The following is a 19,168-nucleotide window of genomic DNA, read 5'->3' as shown; positions in this document are numbered from 1 at the left end:
GGATATGTAAACCATGTATTGAAAAAGATTGGGTCCGAAGTCTTGGTTGAATCTTTGCGATGCGCAATTCAGTCATCATGCGCTTTTTAGCACATCGATTTCTGAAGGCTTCCCCCAAAAACCTTCACAATGAAATGTTGACTGCAAAGTCGGCTACCCTGGCAGAATGTAAACCGTGATGATTTGTATCAATCAGGGGGCATTTGTTTTGCTAACTCTGCCATCACATGTAGGACATGTACAGAAACACCGCTAGCCAAACAGTCTCTTGCTAGGTGCGCAATTTAATTAAAGGGCTACTGCACCCTCACAAACATTCACACAATCGTAGTGAATTTCAGCGAATACTGTCATTATATTAATTTCGTTTTAAAAAACATTTTAAAAAAATCATCATACATGCACTTTATTACTGGATTTCCCGACCGCTGGTTTTGTTTTCAATGCTGATCCTATAGAATCAAGCAACAGCACTGGTAACATGATTTTATTTAAAACAAATTATTATTATATATATATTTTTATATACATCTCTTTTCAAACGCTTCCGCATGTAATTATTACATGGTCATCTTCAACCTAGGTGTGGATACACTCAAAATGGCTGCCAGTCCACGACCCGCTTGGACAGTTATGTGTGCCTATGTTCTGACGTCCTGTTGTGTGGTTATCATGGCACGTTTACCGGTTACTCAGGCTTTCGTGGGGTCTTGGCCTGTCTGCCAATCAAAGGAATGCCTGGAATGTTTTGGTGCCAGGCCTCATTGTGGTTGGTGGAACAGCGGGGGGGCTGGGCACAGCAGGTTCTGTTATTTTGGCATGCTTAATTGTACTATCTCTCTTACGTCCTGTATCAGCGAGATAGCCATCAGGGTTAGTGATTTGGTATATAACAATATATTTGGTGTAGTTATACTATTTGAAATGTATAATAAACAGTTTGATACGAGAATGTCATCCACTGTCCTGGACAATCTTTTATTCATGATATATCGAGACCATTACAATACTTTATTGTGCATTTGGTTAAAATGGAATTTCATAGTGTGCCATTTTCCAAACCGATCTCCCTTCAGACACCGATCTCCCACCACCCTCTCTTACACGTGACATCTGACTGCCACATAAAAGCTTGAGAGAACCCTCGCCAAGCACCGTCACTGCCCCCTCAACACAACGCTCTACACTCTGCAGCATGGAGCAGATAACATTTCCATGTAAAACGCGTTGGCTTCAGCGTAGATGTTACTAAAAAGAGATCATGAGTGTGGGAGTACACATGGGTACTGTGAAATAAGATATTTTCTTAAATACCCTCCTTTCTCCGTTTGAAGCAGATAACATGTCCATGCTAACAGGCTCGACTTTAGACTAGTTTTAAGGAGGACTGGGTAAGGCCACAATATTTCTCAATAATCATTTTCTGTGCAAATGCCAAAAATATGCCAAACATCTTTCCACCCTTCAAATGACTTAAAAAAAAAATGGGTTTAGATTTCAGGAATTAAACTTTAGGAAGAATTTGGGGCCATATTATTGCGGAATGTCTTGATGCTAATTTAGCCATCCGCTAGCTACACACATTCACTGTCCCTCCTGCTTTTGCTCTTGCATAATAACACAGCACCATCTGTTTAACCCAGGCAGGTCCAAATTTGAAGACACTAGTACGATTTTCACCCTACTGGGCCAACCTGAGTCAGGCAAAGTTGGAATGAACAAGATTGTCTCATATTTTTTTTAAATATTTTTTTATTTAACCTTTTTATTTAACTAGGAAAGTCAGTTAAAAACAAATTCTTATTTATAATGACGGCCTACCAAAAGGCAAAAGGCCTCCTGCGGGGGCTGGGATTAAAAATTAAAAATATAAATATAAGACAAAACACACATCAAGACAAGAGACAACACTCCATAAAGAGAGACGTAAGACAACAACCTAGCAAGGCAGCAACACATGACAACATGGTAGCAGCACAAAACATGGTACACACATTATTGGGCACAGACAACAGCACAAAGGGCAAGAAGGTAGAGGCAACAATACATCACACAAAGCAGCCACAACTGTCAGTAAGAGTGTCCATGATTGAGTCTTTGAATGAAGAGATTGAGATAAAACTGTCCAGTTTGAGTGTTTGTTGCAGCTCGTTCCAGTCGCTAGCTGCAGCGAACTGAAAAGAGGAGCGACCCAGGGATGTATGTGCTTTGGGGACCTTTTACAGAATGTGACTGGCAGAATGGGTGTTGTATGTGGAGGATGAGGGCTGCAGTATACAGTGATCCCTCGTTTATCGCGGGGGTTACGTTCCGAAAATGACCCGCGATAAGTGAAATCCGCGAAATAGAAAACTTGTGTTTTTTTTTTTGTTTTTTTTTTTTACAATTAGCAACTATTACATGTATACAAATACAGTGACTCACGTGTAGGCCGTTTCACTGCTCTTCAGACTGGGCCGCTGCATCCTGACTGCGCTCTGCAGTGTTCTCTTCTTCTGAAGCCCGCGGTGCAGGTGTGTTTGTTCGGGAGAAGAACATAGTGATAGGCAGCTGTTGTCGCTCTTTTTTCTTCTTTGCAAAAAGATCCTTGTACACCGACATGCCACCATCGATTACGTTGGAGAACTGTAATGAACGGCTCATCAAAGGGTCCCATTCCTCAGCTACTCGCTTAAGTTCAGTGGCCATTATGGGTTTAGGAGATGTTCGAAATTACAAGATAATTTGGCCAACTTAATGTAAATTTGCCAAGCTGTTTTATGTACGTACACATAACTGCACGAGACGACAAAATGATAGCACAATTCGTAGCATGTTTTGATACAAGAAGCGGGAGTGAGTTTTTAGCGAATCAGAATGCAGAGCACAATGCACCAAAAAAATAAAAAATAAAAAAAATAATAAAAAAAAATGCATTATGAAAATCCGCGAAATAGCGAATCCGCGATAAGTGAACCGCGAAGTGGCGAGGGATCACTGTATATCTCAGAGAGGGGGGAGTGAGGCCTAAAAGGGTTTTATAAATAAGAATGAACCAGTGGGTCTTGCGACGGGTATACAGAGATGATCAGTTTACAGATTAATATAGAGATCAGTTATGTGTCCTATAAGGAGCATTGGTGGCAAATCTGATGGCCAAATGGTAAAGAACATCTAGCCGCTCGAGCACTCTTACCTGCCGATCTATATATTTTTTTATTTTACCTTTATTTAACTAGGCAAGTCGGTTAAGAACAAATTCTTATTTTCAATGACGGCCTAGGAACAGTAGGTTAACTGCCTTGTTCAGAGGCAGAACGACAGATGTTTACCATGTCAGCTTGGGGATTCGATCTGGCATCTTTTGGTTACAAGTTCAACGCTCTAACCACTAGGCTACCTGCCGCCCCCGATTATGTCTCTGTAATCTAGCATGGGTAGATGGTCATCTGAATTGAGGTTAGTTTGGCAGCTGGGGTGAAAGAGGAGCGATTACAATAGAGGAAACCAGGTCTAGATTTAACTTTAGCCTGCAGCTTTGATATGTGCTGAGAGAAGGACAGTTTACCGTCTAGTCATACTCCCAATTACTTGAGGTGACTACCTCAAGCGCTAAACCCTCAGAGGTAGTAATAACACCCCTGGGAAGAGGGGCATTCTTCTTACCAAACCACATGACCTTTGTTTTGGAGGTGTTCAGAACAAGGTTAAGGGTAGAGAAAGCTTGTTGGTGGTTAGAATAGGATGGGAGGCCAAAAGTCTGTGTAACCAATAGAAAGTCAAGAGTCCCGAGTGTGGGAACAAACAGTCTGTCCCACGGTTGGGTAAGGAAAGTTCGTAGTCAACAAAACATGCAGGAGTCATGAGGCAAAATGCACAAGAACATTTTTTAATATATAACGACTTGGGGCTAGCCATTGTAAGTTCAGAGTCACTCGCTCCAACAGTGTGTGTGTGCTGGAGGAGAGTGAAAGCTCAGGAGAGAGGGGGGGAGCGTGGTGGAGTTACCTGTACCAGACAGGGTGAGACAGGCCAGGGCAGACGGTGAACAGATCGCCAGTTGGAATCCAAGCAGCAGTGCAGCAGGCAACGGGAGTAGGTGTCACACCCACTTGGGATACGCTTTTATTTCTGGAGGCAGATGTCTTGTTGAAAATGCCAGTGGATGGTCTTTGAACAGTGAGCGGGGGCTTCAAAGACTCCTGCCACTTGTTGGGCCCAAAGGCCTCGACACCTCTCACGTCACACCTCAGTGCTAATTGAAGTTGTATCTGGTTTGTCCTAGCAAGCCTGGCAGCCTTAACTCGGCATTCAGTATCCATAAAGTAAAATATATCATTGTAATGTACTTTGTTTTTTTATTTGCATTTTTCTTCTTGGCTTTCAAAATAGTATCAGACCAAACACTACTCACTCAGTTCCAGGTTGGATGGTGTCCTCAGGTCTGCTGTTTGTTTGCTAGAGCCCCCTCTGTATAGCTTGGAAAAAGAGAAGCTTGGTAGAACTAATCCCTCCAGTTCATTTTGGCCCAAATTAGGTTGCAGGTTTGGAGTTTTGATTTGGAGCGAAGGCCATGCGGAGGAGGGTAGCATCCTACATATGTCCCTGCCGAAAAATCCAAGTTTATCTAACTCCAAATCTATGCGCCATCATGCCGTGGATTTCTACTCTTCCCTGCTACAAGGCGGATGATTGTGATCCTCTTTGTGGTGAAGAGTCGTTATAGTGAAGCATTCAAACAGTAAGTTTTCACTAGAAACTACTTTGTAGCAAGAAATCGCCTAGTAGTGTCGCCAACAATCTGACTCATCGCCTCCTATTGAAAATTACAGTTTTCCATTAATTTGGTAGCTCAAAGTTTTATCCAGTGAATACACTGGGTAATTCATTAGAATAAATGCTGCTTCCTTTTTCAGGTCAAGGTCAAATTATATCCACCTGATTTACAGTGAATTCGGAAAGTATTCAGACCCTTTCAATTTTTCCACATTTTGTTACGTTACAGCCTTGTTCTAAAATGTATTAAATATATTTTTTCCCTCATCAATCTACACACAATACCTCATAATGACCAAGCAAAAACAGGTTTTTAGACATTTTTGCAAATGTATTAAACTTATAAAACAGATATCACATTTACAAAAGTGACCCTTTACTCAGTACTTTGTTGAAGAACCTTTGGCAGTGATTAGAGCCTCAAGTCTTCTTGGGTATGACGCTACGAGCTTGGCACACCTGTATTTACGGAGTTTCTCCCGTTCTTCTCTGCAGACCCTCTCAAGCTCTGTCAGGTTGGATGGGGAGCGTTGCTGCGCAGCTATTTTCAGGTCTCTCCAGAGATGTTCAAGTCCGGCCTCTGGCTTAGGGCCTTTGTCCTGTTGGAAGGTGAACCTTCGCCCCAGTCTGATGTCCTGAGCGCTCTGAAGCAGGTTTTAATCAAGGATCTCTCTGTACTTTGCACTGTTCATCTTTCCCTCGATCCTGACTAGTCTCACAGTCCCTGCCACTGAAAACCATCCCCACAGCATTTTGCTGCCACCACCATGCTTCACCGTAGGGATGGTATTGGCCAGGTGATGAGCGGTGCTTGGTTCCCTCCAGACGTGACGATTGGCATTCAGGCCAAAATGTTTAATCTTGGTTTCATCAGACCAGAAAATGTTGTTTCTCATGGTCTGAGAGTCCTATAGGTGCCTTTTGGCTAACTCTAAGCTGTCGTGCCTTTTACTGAGAAGTGTGTTCCGTCTGGCTACTCTACCATAAAGGCCTGATTGGTGGAGTGCTGCAGAGATGGTTGTCCTTCTGGGATGTTTTTCCATCTCCACAGAGGAACTCTGGAGCTCTGTCTGTGACCATCGGGTTCTTGGTCACCTCCCGGACCAAAGCCCTTCTGCCTCAATTGCTCAATTTAGCCCGGCGGACCAGCTCTAGGAGGAGACTTGGTGGTTCCAAACTTCTTCCATTTAAGAATAATGGAGGCCACTGTGTTCTTGGGGACCTTCAATGCTGCATACATTTTTTGGTACGTTCCTGAGATTTGTGCCTCGGCAAAATCCTGTCTCATAGCTCTATGGACAACTCCTTCGACCTCATGGCTTGGATTTTGTTATGGCATGCACTGTAAACGGTGGGACCTTTTTTATATAGACCGGTGTGTGCCTTTCCAAATCATGTCCAATCAATTAAATTTACCACCGGTGGTCTCCAAGTTGTAGAAACATCTCAAGGATGATCAATGGAAACCGGATGCACTTGAGCTCAATTTCGAGTCTCATAGCAAGAGTCCGGAAAACTTATGTAAATAAGGTATTTCAGTTGATGTGCACACAAAAACATCTCTTTTCGCTTTGTCATTATGGGGTATTGTGTGTAGGGTGATGAGAGCAAAATGTTTATTTAATCAGTTTTAGAATAAGGCTGTAACAAAATGTGGAAAATGTGAAGGGGTCTGAATACTTTCCTAATCCACTGTATGAGGATGAAAATCATGTTATATGATGTATTGAATATGATGCCACTGTACATGGACCTCTATCAGTCTGCCATAAATGTCAATCTCAGTATTGTTATCTCTGTTCAAAACAAATCAATGCTGGGATGTAGACTTCTAATTCAATAACATGAAATGGCATCTAACTCTATTTCAAAAAATGCATTTCAAGTGGCTTATCAGGGCACAAAAATATTTGTAATTTTACCTTTGGATTATAAAGCGTCACTTGAAGTCGGATTCAATAATGACATTACGCAGTCGATAACGACTTGTCCTCCAGCTGTAAGAGAGCATTTTAGTGAAATCAGAATATTATTTTAATAGCCAGAAACACATAGAAGTATTTCCATCTTCAACACTCATTAATACAGACGTAGTATCATATTGGGCTACAAATTGGATGCTTGAGGATGGTTATCAGGGCTTTGCCATGTTAACACTGCAACAGACACACAGAACACACTGTTCAATGCGCATAGCATCTCATTTACTTGAGTGGAAAGGGCCATGGCTATAATGCGTGCTTCTGTTATGAGTTAGGACCACTAGTTATCTGAGGCACAGGCAACAGTTGTCAGGCAGTGGATTCCTACATCCCAAAGAAGGATTATTATGGATTCCATCTATGACACGCATTCACTCTGGAGTTGGAGACTGCACTCACTGTCTGGAAGCATAGTGGACATCGCCATGTATCACTGACCCATCCAGACATGGAGGCACACACACAGGAAGTGAGAGAGGGTGAGTTTGAGACCAGAACTTCACTTTCCTCGCATAGCAAAATCCTTTCACAAAATGACTGGCAAATTTTTGGAGCTAACTCAAGTGGTCTTTTTATCCTGGTGTTTTTTGTTTTCTATGAACTAGGTTTGATGAACAGGTATTTTCAACAGAACTTCCTGCTCTGATTTGAAAGCGCTGTGGCAAAATGATCTTATTTTTATTTCTTGTGTGTTTTTGTTCTGCTTTATTATATAGTACTACTGATATTGATTACTTCATTTTTGGGGAAGTGCATGTGACAAAAAACTTAACTTTAAATGTTTGCACAGTCAGACAAGCCAATTAAATCGGTTTTCCCTCCAACATAATGACTAAAGAGGTGTAGGGGGGGGGGTACATAACATTACACAGCCGAATGGTGTCTCAAATAATTCAAATGTTTTTCACTTTCATTATCTATGATGTTGAAATAAGCTAACTGAAATGTTATTTGTCATTACATTCTCTACTGTTATTGGAGATCTAGCAGGTGTAAAATAAACGCCTGAAAGTAGATCCACCGACACACTGTTCTTGACGAGGAGAAAAACTGTCCGGAGGCTATTTTCTGCGCTGTAAAACCTATCCAGTAAATGTGTAGGAGGAGTTAAAAGCTTCTTATGGCTGCAGTCCTGTTAACGGGACCGATATGACAACAGCCAGTCGAAGTGCAGGGCGCCAAATTCAAAAAACAGAAATCTCATAATTAAAATTCCTCAGACATTCATGTGTCTTCTCATTTTAAAGGTAATCTTGTTGTTAATCCCACAAAGTGTCTGAATTCAAGTAGGCTTTTCATTTGAAAGCACTACAAACGATTATGTTAGGTCACCACAAAACCACAATAATGACAGCCATTTTTTCCAGCTAAAGGTAGCTTCACTAAAACCAGAATCACTAACCTTCGATTATTTTCAACAGATGACACTCATAGAGCTTCATGTTACACAATACATGCATGTTTTGTTTGATTAAATTCATATTTATATAAAAAAATCTGAGTTTACATTGAGGCGACTAGATTCACTAGTTGCAAAAACATCAAATGACTTTGCATAGCCACATCGTTTCAACGAAATACTCATCATAAATATAGAAGATAATACAAGTTATACACATGGAATTATAGATATACCTCTCCTTAATGTAACCACTGTGTCAGATTTCAAAAAAACTTTGCGGAAAAAGAAACGCACACTATAATCTGAGACGGCGCTCAAAAGTAAAATACCACAGCTGCAAAGATGGTGTCAACATAAACACAAAAATACATAATAAATATTCCCTTACCTTTGATGATCTACATCAGAAAGCACACCAGGAATCCCAGGTCCACAATAAATGTTTGTTTTGTTCGAAAAAAATCCGTTATTTATGTCCAAATACATTCTTTTGTTAGCGCGTCTGGTTTACATATCCAAACGCTAATTCTGGTCAGCGTTATATCGGACAAAAACTTGAAAAAGTGATATTACCGGTCGAAGAAACATTTCAAACTAAGTACTGAATCAACCATTAGGATGTTCTTAACATATAGCTTCAATAAAGTTCCAACCGGAGTATTCCTTGTCTTCGTGAGCAATGGAACAGAAGTGACTCCATGAGGAAAAAGCATGATCAGAAAATGGCTGCTTGATGGACACCTGACTGACACTCTCATTATAATTTCTATTGATCGTTGACATCTAGTGGAACCCCTAGGCAGTGCAACATCATTAATAGCGCAAAGGGATTTCATTAAGGACTCTGGTGAATACATACAAGCTCAGATTTCTGACTTCCTGTTTTGATTTCAACTCAGGATTTTGCCTGCCAATATGAGTTCTGTTAATCTCACAGACATAATTCAAACAGTTTTAGAAACTTTAGACTGGTTTCTATCCAATACGAATAATAATATGCAAATATTAGCAACTATGACTGAGGAGCAGGCCGTTTGATATGGGCACCTTTCATCCAAGCTACTCAATACTGCCCCTTCAGCCATAGGAAGTTTTAAGATGGAGTGTCGCCTTGTTAACGTCCAAAAGCGGAAGAAGCATCAGGCTCTCTTCTCATTTCTCCTGAACTGCAACATCTGGTTGTTGGGGACTATGGGAGATCAAAAGTCAAGGTCAGAGGTTATGGGATATCAAAAGTCAAGAACACACATGTTCATCTCAATGGACCCTTCCCCTACCCTCTCTACAGTAACTCTGGTCCATCTGCAGAGCTGAAACTTAACATCCATCTTCTCTCTTTCTCGCTAGCTAACAGCTTTCTGACAGAAGTAGTTGTAGTACCAACAATTAGTCGCCGTCTCTCGCTCTCCTAAAGCTTTCATCATTGCCTCATGCCAGGATGCAGGCTGGGAGAGGACGGAAAAGTTATGGACAGCATCTGGACTGTTGCAGAATTTCTCCAGAGCCGTCTTACTCTAATCAATACTACTCTTTTAGGTTAGTTTCCCCCAAGGCATTGTGTTGGAATGTGGCCCAGATTGATTCATTCCTTTGATTACATTGGAAGGTTATACGTTGTAAATTATTTAGGTATGCACCAGAGAGATTTAGAGTGGATTTTGAACCAAATCTTTAATCAGAAGGACATAGGCTCATTTTGGGTTCAGAGATGACACATGGTGTTGCAACCTCTGTCCCTACTCTACCTAGTGCAATCTGTCATGAATGAGATTTCTATTCCCAGTTCTCTGTAGCACGCCTGGAACGTGTTAATAACACATTTCATTTGGAGTAGAGTTGTTGTGTACTGTAATGATAGATTGCTATACTGTTACGCAAGTTGAAAAGGCTATCCCCAGTTTCCATGGTAATGTGCTTTGTTTCCATAGTGACCACAGTCAATGCAGACATTTCAGACATTTCTGATGTGCACCAGTTGTTGAGTAATAGTGGGAAGGGGGCACCTGTGTGATGTGGGGTTACTACATAATGCAGATGAATCAGCCAGGTGTGAAATGTACAACTCTGGGCCTGATGCTATGATTGCAGCTTTAATCAGTAGCTGCATAGTGCTATATCCTGGAAGCGTGATTTTAATTAAGTGTAAGATATGTATGTAAAACGTTGAGCTGATATTCCTTGTAGAAATGGATGGATGGATGGAAAAGGCCATGATGTTTCCACTGAGCTTGGGGATGGTTGGACGCTTCAGTGAGGCAGAATGGGCACAGTAGATCTGCGGTGACGGTAGTCAGCAACAACATCAGCATTGTGTGGTTGAATGGGGAGTGTTTTTTGTGGTTGTTCAGCTTCATGATGATACTGTACTGTATCAAATGACATGGTAAGCACTGAGCAGCATGCAGTCTCTTGACATCCTTAGGATCGTTCCATCTCCCAAAAAGCATGAGGATTTCGACACCGACCATCTGAAATTGTGATGATAATCGTTTCTGTGGTTATAATTTAATTTGATCTCTACTTGATTGCACCCAAATTGTCCCTTTTTAAAAAAAACATTTATAGGATTCATATAATCTTCAATAAATGTAGTATTTATTAACATCTAATAACACCGTAAGTCTTCCTAGCAATGAGTAAGACATGTGGAATCTAGGCTTGGACGGTATACCATATACTGGGGTATTTGGAAATGGCCACAGGATGGTGTTTAGGAACTGTCAATGCCGGTCCAAATAGGTACTATATTTTTTGAAGATGATATGAATCCCATAAATGAAAAAAGGAACATTTTAGGTCATGGTTTGTCATGTTTTCTATGTAGCTACAGATATTCATAGGCTATACTAGTACGTTGCCTAATTTCCCTATTATTTGACAGCTTAGCTGTCGTGTTAGGGTAGAGGCCCGTGCATTGGAGCGCATATGATATTGAGTTGCAGTGACATTTGTTTACATAGCCAGCTAACAAGTGGATAGTTTTGTCCTGTTTCTACCGACGCAATTAATTTGGAAACTGTCCCATAGAGTAATATGGTTTGTTAAACTTTGAAATCAATAGTTTTTGTTTGGCATATATTTTGAAGTGAAAAAACTGAGTCAAAGCGTAATTCCGTTACTGTGGAAATTGCCCTCAACCACAGTTTCTTTTAGAGATTGTTCTGGGTCGTTTATCTTTTTCTAAATGGTATCAGGGTTGTATTGTAAGAGAAGACAGATTTTGTCTGCAATGCTCCCTTCTTACACAGGCACCACAACATTAACAAAAGATACTCAACAATCAATAGGGCAGTGTGTGACCTATGAACCAGAGACCTAAGAGACTGGGACCATTAAGGGAGGATTCCTGGACACACAAGACCATGGGCTGTGTACCAAATGGCACCCTATTCCTATGCTCTGGTCAAAAGTACTGCACTACAGTACCAGTCAAAAGTTTGGGCACACCTACTCATTCAAGGGTTTTCTATATTTTTACTATTTTCTACATTGTAGAATAATAGTGAAGACATCAATACTATGAAATAACACATATGGGATCATGTAGTAACCAAAAAAGTGTTAAACAAATCAAAATATATTTTATATTTGAGGTTCTGCAAATAGCCACCGATTGGCTTGATGACAGCTTTACACACTCTTAGTATTCTCTCAACCAGCTTCAAGAGGAATTCTTTTCCAACAGTCTTGAAGGAGTTCCCACATATGCTAAGCACTTGTTGGCTGCTTTTCCTTCACTCTGCGGTCCAACTCATCCCAAACCATCACAATTGGGGTGAGGTCGGGTGATTGTGGATTCCAGGTCATCTGATGCAGCACGCCATCACTCTCCTTAGTCAAATAGCCCTTACACAGCCTGGAGGTGTGTTTTGGGTCCTTGTCCTGTTGAAAAACAAATGATAGTGGGACAAAGCGCAAACCAAATGGGATAGCGTATCGCTGCAGAATGTTTTGGTAGTCATGCTGGTTACATGTGCCTTGAATTCTAAATAAATCACAGACAGTGTCACCAGCAAAGCACCCCCACACCATCACACCACCTACATGTTTCACGGTGGGAATCACACATGCAGAGATAATCCGTACACCTACTCTGGGTCTCACAAAGACACGGCATTTGGAACCAAACATCTTAAATCTGGACTTGTCAGACCAAAAGACAGATTTCCACAGTCTAATGTACATTGCTCGTGTTTCTTGGCCCAAGCAAGTCTCTTCTTATTATTGATGTCCGTTCTTTAGTAGTGGTTTCTTTACAGCAATTTGACCATGAAGGCCTGATTCAATCAGTCTCCTCTGAACAGTTGAGATGTCTGTTACTTGAACTCTGTGAAGCATTGGTTTGGGCTTCTATCTGAGGTGCAGTTAACTAATGAGCTTATCCTCTGCAGCAGAAGTAAGTGGGTCTTCCTTTCCTGTGTTGGTCTTCATGAGAGCCAGTTTCATCATAGTGCTTTATGGTGTTTGTGACTGCACTTGAAGAAACTTTCAAAGTTCTTGAAATGGTCCGCATTGACTGACCTTCGTCTTAAATTAATGATGGACTGTCGTTTCTCTTTGCTTATTTGAACTGTTCTTGACATAATATGGACTTGGTCTTTTACCAAATAGTGCTATCTTCTGTATACCACCCCTACCTTGTCACAACAACACTGATTGTCTCAAACGCATTAAGAAGGAAAGACATTCCACAAATGACATTAAAACGAGGCACACCTGTTAATTGAAATGCATTCCAGGTGACTACCTCATGAAGCTGGTTGGGAGAATGTCAAGCGTGTGCAAAGCTGTCATCAAGGCAAACGGTGGCTATTTGCAGAATAAATAAAGGTAAAATAAATAAATTGCAGAATCTCAAATATAAAATATAATTTGATTTAACACTTTTTTGGGTTACTACATGATTCAATATGTGTCATTTCATAGTTTTGATGTTTTCACAATTATTCTACAATGTAAAAAATTCAGTAAAACCCTTGAATGAGTAGGTGATTCAAAACTTTTGACTGGTACTTTATATAGGGAATAGGTTGCCATTTGGGGGTCATACCCATCTACATTCTCTCCACCAGACAGAGACAGTGCAGCATTATCCACTGTTCTGTTGGACAATAAATGGTAATTCGTCATACAAAACCAGAGGTTTGAGGACTTTTTTTTGTTGTCCTAATGAGTTTGGCACAGCAAGACTTATGCCTAATTGCTATTTTTCTATCTGTTCATGTTATTTGGTAGCCTGGAATCCAAGCTGTAAAACAGAGCATGTCAGTTTGGATTCCAAGCTAGTTGTTCTGTATCCTGTGGGTGTAAATTACGCCAATCACAATCGCTCAGGTCAGAAACGAGATCCTTGCTTCAATACTCACACTAAAACAGTGTGGAAACATTGCATATACAATTTGAATTGATAAAGGATGTATCATCATGGTTTTTCTACTTTCTCCATTAATTTATCCTGATTTCCCCTTTTATTTGCCCCTAAACTCTTCTTAGTGTGTATTTGGCACTAAACAGATTGGGCCAATGTCTGCTGTGAAGGCTGGATGGTTTGGGCCTGGCTAGTAGTTGTCATAGCATCCCTGTGTCCAGTTTTGGCTGCCTGAAAGCTGCTCTAACTGCTGAGAACTGAGAAGGGCAAATGGTTTACAGTGGTGTCTGCCAGCCCATAGAGGCCGACTAGTCTTACTCTAATCCTTTTATGCTGCCTGTCTTTGTCCTCTGGGGGGGAGGTCTCCGTCTACAGGCTACTAATGTACTTAATCTGAGAGAACATTATCCCCTCAGACAGCCTTGACTGAAACGAGACAAGATCAATTGCAAATAATTTCTGTCCTTCTAGCCTCGACTCCAACCGCTCTAGGTTGAGTCTTGAATGGCAATCCGTGTCATGTCTGGCAGAGTGAGACTACTGTCCCTCCTTTCTCTCATCCCGCCATCTATTTTCGCTCCATCTCTCCATCAGCAATTCCAAGGTAACGCAATTATGCTGAGACTCGCTTTGAAATGTATGCCAAAAAAAACATTGTTTTCAACGCTTAACAAACCATACTACTTTGAACAATTCACACAGTAAATAAATACACACATGGAAAAACTGTGTGAAGATGCAAAGTTTGGTAACAGAACTACGGTGACATCTCCCTCAGTTTTATTCTGTTACCAAACTTTGTATCGGCACAGTTTTACCTGTAAACTTAGTATTTTGTAGTATTTTTAAGTGAAAAGAATCTTGGCATAATTCTGTTTTAAAATGGAATTGCACCCATCTCTCTCTGATTTGCCAATGATGTTCTGTCTAAATTGGAGGTGGCGGTGCAAGCTGTACTGTGGTATTCATGAACAACAACCTCTCATAGCTCTGCCATGCAACAGAATCGGTGGAGATCAGAATCACTTTTACGCTAAACTGAAACTGACACTAGACACTCCCTCCTTCCTGTACTCGCTGTTTAGCCATCAAACACAATGTTTGGTGTGCTAGTGTTGGGTAAAATGGTTAACTTTTCATTTTGTCCCTCGCTATTGTCATTATTGGGTTTTGTTTTGAATGACTGAGCCAGGGAAAACGGACAGGAAATCGATAAGCCATGGGGTTGTGTAGTCACATGACCAAACAGGAAGCAGCAAAAGGTGATGGCATAAAGCCATGCAACGTGACTGAATGTTCGGGACAGCAAGTGTGACGTGCACATTTTGAATTCTGAGGCAGTGGCATACACCCAGTAGTCTAGTGTGACTGATTACTTCGATTAAACCAGGATTGTGTTCATTAGGTACCAAATGTAAGAAAACTGACAGGGAGAAACTACTACCTTGGACTTGTCCAATAAGAAATGCTCATTTTCATCTTACATTTCAAAACGTTTTTCGACAGCGTACCTTAATAAACATGACCAGTGGAGATTTTAGCATGTGAATCTTGGTGGGCCAAACTAAAGAAATACATGTTTTAGATCGATGCCACAACACTAAACAATACATGAATTGCACTGTAACGGTGACAAACAGTGCCCACAAACCTGTTAGGGCCTACATAAAGCTGTCCCAAAAGCAGAGTCCCAACAGCAGTCCCAACACCTGATCACTGCTACACCTGGCTGCCAGCGGAGCCTTGTCTGGCAGTGAAACAGTTCATTCAGCCTCATTTACTGCCTTTTAAAAAAACATAGCTGATATGGCTGACTTGCTTAAACAAATGTGGTTTCTTCTGACAATTCACATGTACAAACTATGGCATAAGGGGACGACGAGCGGATAAGAGGCCATCTGTAATTTAGATTAAGACATTAATGAGCGAGCTGGGATGGACGTAGTCAATATAACTATTTGTTCAGCACTTTTGAAATGTACACCAACAGAACTAAGAACATGGGCCGTTCTTACAGTATTATCCCTGTACACCATGGGAGAAAGGGGCATATAAGCAGACAATGAACGCTCTTACAATAGTCAATGATTACATTTCTCTAAAACAGGCTACATGTGCACCACCAAGTCAGAGCAGTAGGCTGAATTATGAGGGGAAACGGGACCAAAAGATTAGGGTGAAGCACATGACCTATTAACAGCTTACTACATGACATACACTTAGTATTACTTTCTCAGCTACAGTATACATACCTCCCTGGCATATTACATCATTTATGCTGCAGAATAGAATACATTTTTGGACTCACCTTGCTGTGCTCACTTGAACAGGAAGTTGTTTTGAGCGTGGCAGAAGTCATGTTAGATTGACAGCATGGCCAATGTTGAATGTTTATCCTTTTAAGCTTGGAAAAGAGACCCTTAAACCCAGACTTGGACCACACACCCACTCCACTGAATAGCAGGCTAGTAATTGCTTTGCAATGCTTGCAGTTAGCCACTGATTCCTTCAAATCACTCATTGTTGAATTTGCGATTTCCAACTTGTTGTGTAATGTTTGTCCATTGGCCCGATCACTGATACGTTATGTCGTAGTGTCCCCACGAGTGACAGAACACTGAGCCAATCATGACGCAACTAGAGAACATTACCAACCCCTACGCTCCGTATTTTCCGCTGGCTACCCCACCCCCACAGAAAGCACTGAGCTAGGCTGAAACACCTGCATTTTGGCGCTGCCTTACTCAAGAAAGCAAAAAAGAGACCATGTTTTGCATGCGGCTTTATTAACTCAAATATTTGTGACTTATTTTTTTTAAACATTTTTTCCAAACTGATGTGACACGTACTAATGCCCAAATAACATCCCCACCTGCCCTGAATGACGGGTCGCCACTGAACATGACCCATGTTGTAACATCTCACCTCTGACCTTTTCTCCCCGGCATCTCCAGGAGCCAACCTACCTGGTGATGAACGGTGACTCAGGTGCTGGGGTGGTGACTGCCCTCCCGCCCACCACCGCCCCCCACAAGGAGCGCTACTTTGACCGCGTGGATGAAAGCAGCCCGGAGTACCAGCGTGAGAGAAACATGGCTCCGGACCTCAGGCAGGACTTCAACATGATGGAGCAGAGGAAGAGGGTCTCCATGATCCTGCAGAGCCCGGTAGGACTGGCTATCATACACACACGCATGCACATGCACATTCTCACAAACACACACACACACACACACAGTATGCATTGCTACTCCTTTTCCATCTTATGCCTTAAGGTAATGTCACCAACATAAGAATATAAGAACACCTTTTGTTACTTCCAATTGAATAGCCTCCTTGTGTACGGCTGTATCACCCTCTATACTATCACATGGTATAACCACTTAACAGTGATCAACAGTGTATCTGTCTCTCTCGAACACACTACTGTTCCCTCAACGCTCTGTTTAAGCCCAGTGTATACGTATAAAAACGAAATATTTATACACCAGCCCTTATAGAGCTGGGAGAAAGATGGTCTTTATTTACATTTAAGTCATTTAGCAGACGCTCTTATCCAGAGCGACTTACAAATTGGAAAGTTCATACATATTCATCCTGGTCCCCCCGTGGGGAATGAACCCACAACCCAGGCGTTGCAAGCGCCATGCTCTACCAACTGAGCCACACGGGACCGTGTACCGGGACCATTTATTATGCTGTGCAGTGTGGCTGGTGGATGGATCAGGGTCTAAGGCCTCCGCACTGTAGTCTGAATGAGTTTATATGGGTCAGAGAGGAGATAAGCTCTCTCGGGGCAGCAATGACACACGCACATACACAAAGTGTGCACACACCGACTGCAGCTGAGAGGGTAAGACAAGGGTAGAGTTCATGCTATTCTCCCTTACGTTCTCGTCATGTCAGGGACAGTATGAAATATACAGGACCAGTGTGAGGAGCAGAATTTTTTTGGTATCGCTCATAGCTGCTGTTGGGACAGTGGGAATGTTTAGTACAGTAATTGCTCGTCAGCGCTTCTGTAATATACTAGGCTATTCCTACGAACATTGTTTCAGTTTGGAGCCTCTCTGTCTCCGCTTTGCAATGCGGCGGTCAACAGGCACTTCAGACTTACTTGTGACGTTGTCAAGCAGCGACAGTGAGAGAACACAGGCAGACATAATGTAGAGGCCCTTCTAATTCAGAACATTCTTGATTTAAGAGTAGCCATGGATCCTGTAATAGATTAACTAACAATAGCCGGCCAGTGACAGTATTAGAATGCATCAGCGAATACGACAGTGTATTGGCGCAGTCTGTCCTGCCCTGACCCGTCATCATCTGTCTGTGTGAATGTCAACTCTGCGACGGTGGTAGTGTATTGACGCATATGCGTGCAGTCACGCGTCCTGACCCTTCAATGTCTGTCTCCGACTATGTGACTCTCTAACTGTGTGTCTGTCTGTGTGTGTGTGTCTGTGTGTCTGTCTACTTTACTCCCCAGGCGTTTTGTGATGAGCTGGATACGATGATCCACGACCAGCTGAAGAGGGGAAAGACCCCCACCAGCCTGTTGGCCCTGCAGCAGATAGCTGACTTCATGACCACCAGTATCCCCACCATGTACCCCGCAGCGCCACAGGGAGGCATGGCTGCACTCAGCATGAGTGAGTAAAATACAGTATGATCCTGTGTCTTCAGTTCTTACCACTATTGTTCCTTTTTAAAAACGTTTTAAGTAGACTGCCTGGGGGTACTTGAGGAGCGGTTTGGGATACTTTTAATCGAATGTAAACTAGCAAAAAACTACAAAAAAAAGAAATGTCTCTTTTTCAGGACCCTGTCTTTCAAAGATAATTCGTAAAAATCCAAATAACTTCACAGATCTTCATTGTGAAGGGTTTAAACACTGTTTCCCATGCTTGTTCAATGAACAATAAACAATTATTGAACATGCACCTGTGGAACGGTCGTTAAGACACTAACAGCTTACAGACTGTAGGCAATTAAGGTCACAGTTATGAAAATTTATGACACTAAAGAAGCCTTTCTACTGACTCTGAAAAACACCAAAAGAAAGATGCCCAGGGTCCCTGCTCATCTGCGTGAATGTGCCTTAGGCATGCTGCAAGGAGGCATGAGGACTGCAGATGTGGCCAGGGCAATAAATTGTGATGTCCGAACTGTGAGACGCCTAAGACAGCGCTACAGGGAGACAGGACGGACAGCTGATTGTCCTCGCAGTGGCAGACCACGTGTAACAACACGTGCACAGGATCGGTACATCCGAACATCACACCTGCGGGACAGGTACAGGATGGCAACAACAACTGTCCGAGTTGAACCAGGAATGCACAATCCCTGCATCAGTGCTCAGACTGTCCGCAATAGGCTGAGAGAGGCTGGACTGAGGGCTTGTAGGCCTGTTGTAAGGCAGGTCCTCACTAGACATCACCGGCAACAACATCGCACAAACCCACCGTCGCTGGACCAGACAGGACTGGCAAAAAGTGCTCTTCACTGACGATTCGCGTTTATCTTCAAAGGAATGACCGTTACACCGAGGCCTGTACTCTGGAGCGGGATCGATTTTGGAGGTGGAGGGTCCGTCATGGTCTGGGGCAATGTGTCACAGCATCATCGGACTGAGCTTGTTGTCATTGCAGGCAATCTAAACGC

The 19,168-nt window shown here is 42.1% G+C and overlaps 1 protein-coding gene across 14 annotated transcripts in view; it reads left to right on the top strand.

The window, feature by feature from the left end:
• The window catches only part of LOC129818877 (alpha-adducin-like), a 50,130-nt gene that overhangs the window by 5,741 nt on the left and 25,221 nt on the right, over positions 1-19,168 (top strand). For 13 of the 14 annotated variants that reach the window (XR_008753986.1, XR_008753985.1, XR_008753984.1 and 10 more), the window contains exons 2-3: positions 16,462-16,674; positions 17,994-18,156. Coding sequence is in view for 11 of the 14 variants with exons in the window: in XM_055875167.1 (XP_055731142.1) it covers positions 16,480-16,674; positions 17,994-18,156 (358 nt within the window). In the remaining 3 variants the exon portion in view is untranslated. Of the gene's footprint in view, positions 1-7,034; positions 7,217-16,461; positions 16,675-17,993; positions 18,157-19,168 lie in introns of those variants that run through there. The other variant, XM_055875169.1, reaches the window with a different exon arrangement.

The sequence above is a fragment of the Salvelinus fontinalis genome, chromosome 21 (genome assembly GCF_029448725.1).
Source record: "Salvelinus fontinalis isolate EN_2023a chromosome 21, ASM2944872v1, whole genome shotgun sequence".
NCBI classification, from domain to species: domain Eukaryota; kingdom Metazoa; phylum Chordata; class Actinopteri; order Salmoniformes; family Salmonidae; genus Salvelinus; species Salvelinus fontinalis.
This window is presented reverse-complemented; position numbering and strand designations above follow the sequence as displayed.